General features: G+C 32.0%; 1 protein-coding gene across 1 annotated transcript in view; it reads right to left on the reverse strand.

Moving 5' to 3' along the window:
• Positions 1-13,296, reverse strand: part of LOC143235703 (cell division cycle and apoptosis regulator protein 1-like) — a 70,608-nt gene that overhangs the window by 29,484 nt on the left and 27,828 nt on the right. Inside the window, 5 exon segments of the mRNA XM_076473916.1 lie at positions 435-645; positions 4,742-5,022; positions 8,580-8,805; positions 9,215-9,488; positions 12,585-12,762. Of these exon segments, the coding sequence (XP_076330031.1) occupies positions 435-645; positions 4,742-5,022; positions 8,580-8,805; positions 9,215-9,488; positions 12,585-12,762 (1,170 nt within the window).

Consider the following 13,296-nt stretch of genomic DNA (forward strand, 5'->3'; position numbering starts at 1 on the left):
CCTTAACAGCCTAAACTTAAGTACTAGATATCTATCTTATAAGATGCTGGAAATCTCCTCTAAAGTCCACCTTGTCACAAACCCAACCTTTTCAGAGATTAAGAAAGTAAGAAAGATTAATTTACTGTTTGTTTGTTCATTTAAGTATAGATAAGAACCAGCCAAGGTCTACAATTTTCTAGCAAATACCAACAAAATAGCACATTTTAAAAACAAATTTAAGTTCAAATACATTTAACTTGTATAACTGGGGAAATCCATACTTTTAAAGAAAAATTTGTTTTTTTTCTCTTTTCTATACAATTTTGGAAGATCTTGGCTAGTTGAAAAGTGAGCTGCATAATCAGAGTTATCCAGCCCAGTATTTAAAAAGATGAACCCTGTCTAGAGACAGAGGTTCAAGATACAGAGAAGAAAACAGGGTTGATCACTGCCTGGGTCTCATTTGCCTCCTCCGTGTCTTCGTGGAGTTTCCTCTGAAGCTGATTTTTGTACTGGAAAACCAAGCCATCCCACTCGAGCTGGGTGGGCAGGCAGCTCCATACGTCTGGCAAGAAAATCACCACTGTTTCAACACGCGCAGGATACAAGCGGCCTTTGTGGTTGGACTCTCCGCGTCGGTAGTAGATCTCAGCAAATCGATACCTGTGAGTAGGGTCAAAGAGAGATAGAGGGACAGCTATTTCACCAAAACCTAAATCTAGGGCAAGCTTCATTAGGTACTTCAGTGGGTTCAACAAGAATTTTTTGAAAGCACATAAAACTCGTGTTTGAAATTTAGAAAATTCTCTGACAACAACCATATTTGTTACTCCAATACCAGCTGTTTTGGAACTTCATTCTGGCTGAACCCACATAAAGCCTACTGTCCCTGTGAATAACCTTCACTAAAGGGTTAAGAAAAATAAAAAAAATAAAAAAACGACCGGCCAAAACGTTTTCAGTGTGATTCAGTGTTAATTGACTTTTACATATTTACTAATAAAGGGCAAAATCAATTACACCCAAAGATGAAGAAGAGAAACTGCCAGGGTGTTATTTCTGCAATTTACAGTAACTTCTCACTTCATTTACCCAAGATAAAATACCATAAAAGTAAAAAGAGGTATGGCTACATTTCCTTTTATTCAATAATACTTACATTTTTGAAGCTAATCACTTATTAATGCAAATTATTAGTTAATGCAAAGAGTTTCTGTTAAAATGAAACTTTAGTTTTTTGTTATAAATAAATAATGCTTTCTATTACTAAGATATTCAAAATAAATATCTTGTTCTATTTATGATAAATAAACTTAATCTTTGAGATATTTAATCCTTTCCCATTTAGACATGTAAATGTAGTTTTGAACGTGTTTGATGCCTGTAGTTTTTTAAATTACATATGGTGCACACAGAGAATACACAAGTTTGTTTGTTATTTTTTAACAAATCAGGTACTTATAGAAGTGCATAGGAGTGTTTGGTAAACCTTATCAGTAAATGCAATTATGGTACATTTATCTGTTACAGTTTTTCAGTTGCTTTCCTGACAAGAAAAATCTGAATTTGTCTCCTTTGTAGTCAAAACATTGTTCTGGTAACACTGCAATCCCTTATTGGCAAGGAATAAATCATTATATTCTTTAAACATGTTCTGATTTATTATTTTTTTACTTTTTTGCAGGTAACATTATATTCCTATGTAGTAAATGATGAAAGCATTCAAAATAAAAACATCATTGTATGTAAGCTGACAAGAAAACTACACTACCAAGTGTAAATCACAAACTAAAACTGATATTTGTCCTGTGGGCAGAAACTCACCAGTAAAAATTAGTTTATTAATTAAAATTTATACATATTTATTTAAAAATCTAAAAGTACAGCCAGTGACCTTAGCCATTTTGAGTTTCAAGCATAAATAAAACCAGTGATTTTAACATCATAAAGATCTTCCAGTAAGTAAAAAAGAGGCTTTCACATGTTACGTTTCCCCAACTAGAATACACTGGATACACAATGTCAGTGTTTAACAGCAAAGTAAAATTCTGTTTAATGTCTGTGTGATCTTAACCTAATAAAAAAACACTCAGTAGCTGACAAGGTTTTACTATGAATATTAACTGAAATAACCGAAGTTCTGTGATAATGTAATAATATAAATCAAATGGCTATTGATGTATCTACTGCTATATTATTAAGGATATTTTAAAAACTTAAAAGCCACAGGAAAAATACTATAAAGACATGTTTAATAAATTCCATTAGTAATAAAACTTCCACGAAACAATTTTTTCTCACAAACCTTAAGGTTTCGCTTTCTTTTGATATACACGCTGAAGGGAAACGTACGCTAGCCATCCCTAATTTTAATGTAAGACTAGATGGAAAGCATTTAATCAACATTACCCACTAAAACCCTCTTGGGTTACTCTAAGTTGTTGTTTTTTTTAAATTTGACTACCACTTTTATAACATAACCATAGCCCTAAAGTGTAGATCACAATTTCATTTTTAATAATTGAGGCATAAACTATGATCCCTTAAATCCATTGTCTTACATGCTAACCATTAGGCTATACCTAGCCCCATCAACCTGAGACAAGTGTAACATGGTATTATATTAAAGTAGGTTTATAGCTAACTTATTGAGCCCATGTACCAACTGAATTAATGCATTAGTTAACTGCTTTCAATCATCAAGATTTCAAAAATAGAATTTTCTTAAATAATCATGAGATCTATATTATGAAAGACTAAGAAAAAACAGAACTGTTTTGTAAGTGAAAAGGTTAGAATTGTAATATTGATATCATATTCACTTGTACAAATATAGTATGTCCATTTCATTTTATAAAATAAATTTTTTTAAATCAGAAAAAAACATAGTAAGAGTTGATGAAACATTAATTTCAATTAGTAAATTTGAAATTTCAGTTCAATTGTGAGTGTTTTGAACATTTAGAAACAAGTCTGAGTGCCACTTGCTTTTTTTTAATGATTGAAACTTATATGTTTCCCACCCTACAAAATAAAAGTGATGGTCAGAAAAAAAAATATAAAACTATTTGTTATTAAATATGTAACTACAGTAATATTTTGTCCTTTAAGTAATTATGTAACAAACTAATACATTCCTTATTAGAACTTAATCTAAGGCTACCTTTTTAGCCTTTTTTAATGAATTTTAAATCCTTTGAAAACTTACAATATGCTGATCTTATTTCTGTGTACAACTTTAAAGCATACTTCTAAGAAAACATCACAGATACGATTTAACTTCTAATTCAATATAAAATGCATTTATCATGATACATAACACATGCATTACTCTTAAGAGTTTAATATATATAAATTTCCTAAACACGAAGTAGGTAATGACATTCTTCCAACAAGATTCCAAATTATGCCCTAATATGTTATTAAGGGACAATAATAAAATAAAAGAATTTCTGAGAAAAGTTACTTAATTATTCTATAGGACACTACAAGGTAACTGTATGTTTTGAAACAAAAAAGAAAAACAGTAGAAATTAAAGATCCAAAGAACCAAACCCAAATGTGCAGGTCCTGCAACTTGTGCCACTGGCAATCAGAGCTGCAAAATATGTGTGTAATTGTACATATTGTTAGGTTCATTAGAAATCTTCCTCAAATATGATTACATGTATATTATTATGTTTACTACACTGATGTAAAATAATTGATGAGGAAATATCACCAATGAAATAATATTCTGATTCCTATCTTGAACTCTATGCTATTCTTCTCAATAGGTTAAGAAATTTAGCATGTACTTACAGTTTAGTTTTTACATACATACACAATCATAGTTACGTGTAATATGTACAAGTAAAAAAATTTTTAAATAAAATAAGCAAACATTAACACTTTAGCAGAGGTTGTGTTGTGTTTCTGTAAAATGAAGTCAAATGCTTCTCTGGTGGTTCATCAAGTCTGGCACATCATCTTTCACAACACCTCTGGAAAGGAATGAAGAGCAATACTTCCAAACATCAAATAAAATATTTTATAAATTATGTCCAATTATCATTCCACAAAAGACAAACACAAAAAAACTATCTTGTCTTTAAAACTGCCATGAGAATTCAAACTGTCAGCATACACCTATTTTAGAAAGGATTTAAAACAGATCAATGTTGTAAAATGTGTTCTCCAAATGACAAAAATTTGGAGTTATTTATACACTACACAAGGGCCAATAAAATGTAATCCATTGTATTTAACAACAGTATAACTGATAAGGTTAGATTATAGGTGCTTTTTTTACAAAAAAATTAAAATCAAATGTTATAAATTTTGTTCCCAAATACTATGATTTAAAAATTATATAATTAGGGGAATAATTATGTGAAGATAATATTCAACTGAATTTATCTCGAGCTTGAATAGAGAGTGCAATGCAAACATGTATACACAAATTTATCATTAAGTAAAAATTAATCTGTTTTAAAAACTTTAGAGGTATGGGGAGCATTTTTGACCAATCACAAAGCATTAGAACTTTGTAAAAGGGAAGAACATACACATAGAGATATGACGAAAGCTTAATGAAGTATTTTTGAATTAGTAAGTAATTTGAGTAAATAACATTTTTATTTTCAACTGTATGTAAATTTGACTGATAGTAAATTAAACAAAGACTTAAGTGTGCAAGATTTTTAAGTACATAATTAACTTTGTAAGCCTTTCAACACAAAAAACATGAACTAGATGATATGGAGCAAACATTCCTCACCATTGCGTGCATTTGCTTAAGTCGATGCCTGTCAAAGCCTTACAAGTTCTGACAGCAGTCTTTATCAGTACTCTAGGGTCTTTGTCTGGATCTGGTCCATCTACGGATGGAGACCATGGTCCACCAATAGCCATAGTTTCATTTTTTCCTTTTAATCCCACAAGAAAGCTAATCAAACGTGTTGGATGGACAAAGGATTCCCTAATACTTTCTGGATCTTCTGCCAAGGCGCACGATTTGTGGTATATATCTTGCAAGGAGGGGTTTGCCATTAACATAACCTTAAGAAAAAATTTAAGTATAAGATCAAGATATTTCCTCATAAATAGCAATTAGCTTTCTCACATTCCATCTAAAAATCATTAATAAACTACAAAAATATTTACTAAATTTTACTCTAAAGTTTATCTACAATGCAATAAACAAGAAACTAGAACATAATCTGTTGTATGAACTCTTTCTCTAAATTCCATAGTCCTTAAATTGATTACCAACATCCTATCGAGAACTATGTTTCTAAAATCACCTCGCCAGCCAACAGGATATCACAAAAACAAAGAAATAAACAAAACTGACAATGTATTTATGTAAACATGTTAATCACAACAATACTGTTCTTGCATTTCAACAATCTGCAACAATTTAGTGAAGTGACAAAAAGCTCCTGTTATCAAAAATATTGAGGAAATTTGACGTAGAGGATGGTTTTGTCCTGATATTTTAAAGCAGTTACTGAGAAAATGGTAATTGTTTCTAACTATCCTCATAAAAAAGCACATATCAAACATAAAAATAACTTTGTTGTAATAATCCACATGCTTAACTCAAAAAGGTCTGGCAAATTATGGCAAACAAATACAAATTTCATAACTCAAAGAGACCATTGTTATCTATATTTACTTACAGTTCTATGTTTTAAGAAAACTAAAATTTAAGAATTTATTTGTACATTACAATAATTATAATAATATATATATACACTTATGTATTATTAACCAAAATGTGAATGTATTCTACAAAATGCTGGTATTAGAACAAAGGTAAGAGAGTTGCACTCCATAAAAGCCAGTTTTATAATACTGGATATGGTAGCATGAAGTTACCTGCAAGCAACTTCTGTAAAATTAGTCAGACACAGCTGAAAAGTCAATTAAAAAAAAAACCGTGTCTGTGTGTGTGTATAATTTTATGAGATTTAAGCTACTTAGAATAGCTGTGTCTGTAGCCATTCTAGAGCAAACAAAATGTAATTTGGATCTATTTCCTAATTTTTTCTGGTGGTTATGATTGGTTGGTTGTTTAGAGTTTATTGGTGCAAGCAACTGGACTATCTGTACCAAACAACTGGTTAAAGGTAAAAAATTAAATTATGTAAAAAGAAATCATGCTAAAACAAAACATAGTCCAATTTTCAAATTAAAATCTTAAATAGAGTTAAAAAGACCAATGGCCCTTAAAAATTTAAAAACACAACTGAGGTGTACAGTGTCACTGACGATAGTGACACTGTGAACCCATGGTAAAAATATGTTTAAAATGGTACCATAAAGACAGTTGCAAATGACATAGGTACAGAGGAGGTTCATGAAGCTCAGTGTACAAACTCTGGACTGGAGAAGTTCAGAAAGCCCCTGATGATGAACAGTGTCTAACATCTTCAAAGCCAAAGTTTTGGAAAAAGAGAACGTGCGACCATTTGCTGTGGTCCACTTCACTAAGTGACTGAGGGAAGTCTGTAGCTGCCATCCATTAAACCTCATGCTCAACAACTGACACAAAATGTCATGTTGTCAACATAGAGACCATTTGCAGCTGTAGAGGGGAGTTGTCTACTGATGGCATTAATCTTTATAATAAAAAGTGTAACACTAAAGACACAGATCTCAGGGAAAGAATGGAAAAATGTTGAACCCACATGGACTTGGAATCACCAATTCATTAAAAAAATGCTCAATAAAAATGGGTAAAGGGCCACACAACCCATAAAAGTGGAGGTCTCGCAAGATGCCATACCTCTATGTTGTATCAAATTTTCTCAATGTAAAAAGAATAAACAAACAAGGATGTTATCGCTTGAGAAAGGCTTCCATGACTAACATTTCAAGTTGAATCAGGTGGTCTATGGTGGAGCACTGTTGTCAGAACCCACACTAAGTGTGTGAGAGGAGGTTGTTTGGTTCAAGGAACCAAACAAGAGGAGCATTAACCATCATTTCTATGATCTTATAGAGAAAGATCAAAGCAATTGGATGGTAGTTCAAAGGAATTTTGGGACCTTATCCAGGCTTAGGAAAAGGGAGTACAACAGCATGGCACTAAGCATCAGGAAAAACATTTTCCTGGTTAAACTTCTATCAAGGCACATGAGAAGGGTAGCATCAAGCATGGCCAGTCTCTCTCAAAATGATTGGAAAATGATCACTGCCCTGTGGGTTATTGTCAACCCTCCAAGAAAAGTAAGAGAAAAGTGAAGGGGAGCAAGTAGAAAGATGAATAGCAGTAAAAGACTAACTAAGTTGTGAAAATAAGTATAAGAACTAGTATTTAAGAGAGATAGGTTGTAATTCAAGAGCATATGCTCTATGGAACGACCCCCCCTATCAATATCAGCACCACCCCAGAGGGGATTATGTCCATTAAAATCCCCTAGAATTAAAAAGGAAGATAGTAGCTGCTCAATAAGGGCATCAAGGTATGACTGATGATAGGTCTCTTCAGAAGCCAGGTAGAGAGAGCAAATAGTGATGATACGACCCAAGGAACCACGGATGGCTACAGTACCCAAGGGTGTACTAAGTTGCAAAGACAGGGTGGGCACATGATGATCAACCAACAGTGCCACCCCTCCATGCACTTGTCCATCACACCACCTGTCATTTCTGTACAAAGAGAACTGCCAAAGGGTGACTGTATCGGCAGGTTTCAAAAACATTTCCTGTAAGGAGAGACACAAGGGATGGTAAGAATCAATCAAATCCTTTATGTCATCTATATTTGAACAAAAAACCCCAAAAGTTCCACTGATTAAAGTGGCCATTTTTATTTACATGGAGGAAAGCATTGCAGGGAGCCCTTCTGTTTTCAACCACATTTTTTTTCTTTATTAGATGAAGGTCTACTGACCTCCATGGATCCTGCCCTGGGTCAAGTAGGCAGGTCTCTGTCTGTGGATAAAGATTCTAGTGTGAATGAATGGTTGTTTTACTTCTCGACGCTGCAGAAATGGATGTTGCCAAGGAAACATCCAAACCAGAAGCAAAAGGAAGTGGAACCAAGCAGTCACTGGAAGAAGTGGCAGGGACAGAGATGGAAGTAGATGTAAATTTGTCGACTCTTTTAATCATAGAGGGCAAAAGATTCTTCAGATGTTTTCCAAATGACTCTGCTGAAGGCATGGAGAGACTGTCTGTACTCCCACTATGGCAGTGGAATGGAGTACAGCAGTACATGTCCAAGACAGAGTTGGAGACAATAATTTCCAAGTTTCTAGCTAGGAGATATTATTTATAGTCTTCAAGTGTTGAGCCTCTTTCTCCTCTACCCACTTAGGGCAAGAAAAAAGTAAGAGGGATGTGGACCACTACAGTTAACACAGCATAGTTCTATTTTTCACTCATAAATGTCGTGGTCTTTGCCACCACAATGAGCACATTTTAAAGAACCAGGACATGATGTTTTTGAGTGACCAAACTGTTGACAATGGAAAAATCTGCACTGTTATTTGAAAATGATAAAAAAATTACACATTAAGCAAAACAGAGCAATCAAAAACAATAAAACAATTTAAATGTTAAAAACATAAATGTATCTGTCACAAGAAAAAAAAAAAGTTACTGACCTTAGCACTAAATCTATGATCAACATCAGTAGGTTCTAGAATAGCATCATTCTCCCCAACTGGATCTACATCCTTACTCATTACGTGAAATGTACAAGTATGGTCCAAACTAAATGGTCGGTGGGGAGGAAATGCATCTTGCCACAGGAAAGAGGCAGAGAAAAAATCTGATGGAATATAGAGACTGGAGTAGCGTTTTCGAAGTTCCATGACATTTCCTTCATGACTAAGGAAAAAGAAAATTTCTTCTGAGAATAAATTAGAGCATTATATGAAATTAAGGATTATATATAAGCACTTAATAATTGATCTAAGAACTAAAACAATAATACCTTCCTTCCTTGATGTTTTCATGCTATAACCTTTTCCTACAAACAAAAAGTGACCATGTATAGTGTAAATTTTAATTCTCTGCTGTACATGTTTGTTACTTTAAGCTTTATAACTTATTATAAAATAAAATTCAATAAAAACTATAAGACTTTGTGGACCAATGATACTGAATCATACAGATACATTAAAAAATTACATAAAAGTATATAGCAAAACAAACAGTTCTATAACCCTGACACTTTCTCAGTCATAAAATCAAGCACAAAAGAGTGAAAGATTTCAAGCTTTACAATGATACTCACAGGTCAAGAGAGATCTTTGGGATCTGCACTGTGTATCTTAGTACAACTCTTGGTTTTCTTCGTGGAGGACTGTGGCTAGCTCGTCTTGGAGACCTAGAACGTTTTCTTGAAGATAAAGAGGATGGAAATGATTCTTTTTCAATTTCTCGCTCTCTGTAACGATCTCTTCTGTCATCCCTCCTTATTTCTTCTCGTCTTATATCTCTATCTCTATCTCTTCTGAGAGGTGGAGAATGTCGTCGAATAGGTGGAAAATTAGAGCTTATTCTGCTTCCTACAGATATTTGAAAAATATGTTTGGGTTATGTTTTTATTAAAACAATCCCCATCACAAACCTTCTTATAGAAGCAACTACTAGAATATCAGATTTTCCATTTGTTGTTGTTTTGAATTAAGCACAAAGCTGCATAATGGGCTATCTGTGCTCTGCCTACCATGGGTATCAAAACCCGGTTTTTAGCATTGTAAGTCCGCAGACATACCGCAGAGTCACTGGGAGGCTTTTGCATTTGACTCCAATAATAATTCCTTTTGATAGATTTCTAGCTGAAATACACAATTTATCACCTAACATCTGAAAACAGGGCTTGTAAGTTCACATGTAACCTTTTACTGAATCCATTTTATCTCGTTCAGAATTCTTAAATCAACCTATCTCTTTCACCTGTGTTAGACATGCAGTACAAAAGTACCAGCTTACCAATTCTTTATATTGTATAATGTTAGAAGATTTCACTCTCTTCTAAAATAACTGAATAAATTGTGTTCTGTTTTTAAGTTTTTGTTCACCAGGAACTAATCAATACATAACTTTCATTCTAATCTAAAGAGCTTTCAAACTTGATATTCTGAAAATAATAAATAAAACAGAAAGCAACAAAATGTTTTCTACTTATACTCTGAACTAAATGACAAGCAAAAAGTAGTGACAGTGAGACAAACAGAATGACTCTTAGCACAACATTGTTTTACATTTATTAGGATAATTATTTATATTTAGAAAATACATTTCATTCACAACTTTATCAGAACTATTTTCAGTTTATAATTACAAAGTTTATACATTAACTTTGTTACAAGGGGTTCATTCAATGTGAACAACCATTTAACCCAAAGTGAGCATCAGACTGTCCCTACTTTAGCTTTTGGTACATTTCATGTATTATATCATGAAACTCATTAAGCTTTCAGTAAACAACACTTTTATGTACACAAAAAATCAATTTGCAATCAAGTATTTTAACTAACACAATTATCAACTTTGAGCGTAAAGTGATTTTTATATTAAAATTAAAAATGACTTTCTCCATTTGAAAATTGTCCAATTTCATTTGCATAATCTCCAAAACCTCCTTAATAAATATTTTTTTTTTACTTACTTAAATAATGCACCTAAGAAAATATAATAATAATAGCATGCACAAAGCAAACAACATCCTATAACTCTCATAATTTATTTGGCTTTCTATCTGCGGTTATGAGTGCTTAAATCTTAAGTTCATCGATATGACCACCATCAGAGAAACTTTGAAAATGAAGATGATAGAGATAGTACTCTTTGTCAAAAACAAAGCAATATAATGCATCACTTGGTATATTAAACTTTTGGCTTTCTATTAGTTATAAATAATGTAGTACAAAGTGTCAGGAGAGAACTACTGACCCTTTGTGAAAGAGAGGATGTGAAATGTGGGTCTAAATTTCTAGTTTATGACTTCATCTATAAATAAGATTGTAGACTATAAAAATTATGCTTTGCTTTAACAATGTCTGTATTTTGAGTAATTTACATTCAGTTTCCATATTTATCAGAAAGGTATTAAATAAATTAGAGAAGAGCTAAAACATAGAGAACATATGTTACAATTTTAATACCAAAGGAAATTTAGAATTTTTTTAATACAAATTTCTTTATATAATTAAGATATTAGAACATATATCATATTAAAATTCGATTTATTAACTATGTTTTAATGACAAGTTTATTCTTGTACAATGATACTAAAATAGTTCAATTAAATTTGGAATGTCAGTCTCCAAAAAGTTGTGACATGTGCACTTTGACCTATCCATGATGCAAGTTTTAAAATAAAAGAAGTAGGTAAGAAGTATGAATGTATAGTACAGAAATGCAAAATAATAGGGTGGTTTCTTTTGTCTGGTATAAAGAAAATCTAAAATATATCATTCAGAACAACTGAAATCTCATAATACTAAAACGTATTTAAATATGTCCTTGAAAAAATTAAAACATGTAGTAAAATATGAATTACAAACTGTTTTCCATTCCACACTTATTGACAAAAATTTATACAAACTTATTTTAAATTTTGAAAATAGCCCTGTAAAATGTTCCCTAGTGTTTTTCTCATTCTTTTCAATCTGTGTTAACTCTTAGTTAACATATGACATGTTTTTTTAATGATTTATAACAGAAGTGACAATTACTGAAATTGGCAAAATAATATTAAAAGAAACATTTAACTTATAAAAAAAATAGAATTTTATGATCACCAGTGAACAAAACTGTAATTCTAAGACAAAAGGAAGTGACTTACAATAAAAAAATTAGAAATTTCTCAACCTGAAAGATTATAGAAATACAAAGACAAATAAATATTTCTTTTAACCAGAAACTAGATAATAACATTCAGTAAGTCTGTACCAAGTCTCATGTTATTTGTTTTGACTATAAAAAAAGGAAATAAGCCAGGGGATATCAGTGGCACCCTCCATCCAGCCCCCAGAACAAGTTAAATAGTAAAAGAACTGATACTATCATCTAAAAGTGCAATTTTAAAAGATTTTTTGACACCCAGTTCCAATATTCTACTTATTTTTCTGTTGTCACATATACAAGATAAATGAGAAAAAAATCTCCATTTCATGCATTTATTCCATCTAGCAACATTTTTTAACAATGAGATGACACCAGCTACAAAGATTAAAAGAAAAACTTCATAGAATTTCTTGAATGGTATACTCTATCCTAAATTAAGATGTCAATATTAAGATATGGTGAAAATAAAATTTTCTCACTTTTACTGTGCTTTCCTTTCTAATGTTTTATCTAAATATTAATGCCTATAAATTTCAAAGTGTGTCTCAAAGACCAGACCACTAATCAGAGAAGGAAAATGACTAAAACATTCTAATTATAAGCACAGTCTTAAGAAATAGGAAAAAAAAGACTATCATAATGAGTATTTGGTTTGTAACGAGTCATTTATGATGATAGTTCAACTTTTTATGTACAGTATTACGTATTTAAGAAGCAAAGAGAAGTGACATTCACTTGATTTTACCCAGATGCTTTACAGAACCATTATTTAAATTCAAAATATTTCAACACAAAGGATATACATCTACCTCCACCTGTGATTGAGCTGTATTGTCCTGTAGTTTGATTACCCATACTAGGCATGGATGGAATGATGTTCTGAGATAGACCAGAGGGGCTAGGATGCAACGTTATACCTCCTGAAGAAATCATCCCACCAGGAGCCCCAAGGCTTACTCCTCGATTATTACCCGTTGACTGAACAAGCTGCACATATGAAAAGGATGTCAAAGCTCAGAATACAATTACTACTTTTAATAGTTAAAAGTACAGATTAATGGAAAGTCACTATAAATCTTAAAATTTTAACATAAATCAAGCAGTTTTTAGTTTTTTTATTTTTAGGATGTGGACATTCATTGGTCTAAAGGTAAGAACATGTAAATTTGTATGTTTTAGACCCAATATATAAACCTTCAGAATCTATCAGAAACTGATCCAATATCAGAAATATGCAACATTATTCACCATATTTCCTTATGTGGTATAACTGAACAAAATTTCAGTTGTTATCGTTAACCTGTTGACTGCCAAGTATTTCAACTGCTATGGCAATTCTGAACCAAGTTCAAAATACAACTCTAATGCTTCTTCATATTGCAACTTTTTTGTGATGCCATTTTGGATCAAAAGTGAAACAATTTGTAAGTAGGTCAAATGCATGTCTCTAAAAACACATTGAGAACATAGTATTGAGAACGAATTAACTCGTCCGTGGCACTGTGTTACTGATTGGCTTGG

The sequence above is a fragment of the Tachypleus tridentatus genome, chromosome 12 (assembly GCF_004210375.1).
Source record: "Tachypleus tridentatus isolate NWPU-2018 chromosome 12, ASM421037v1, whole genome shotgun sequence".
Classification (NCBI taxonomy): Eukaryota; Metazoa; Arthropoda; class Merostomata; order Xiphosura; family Limulidae; genus Tachypleus; species Tachypleus tridentatus.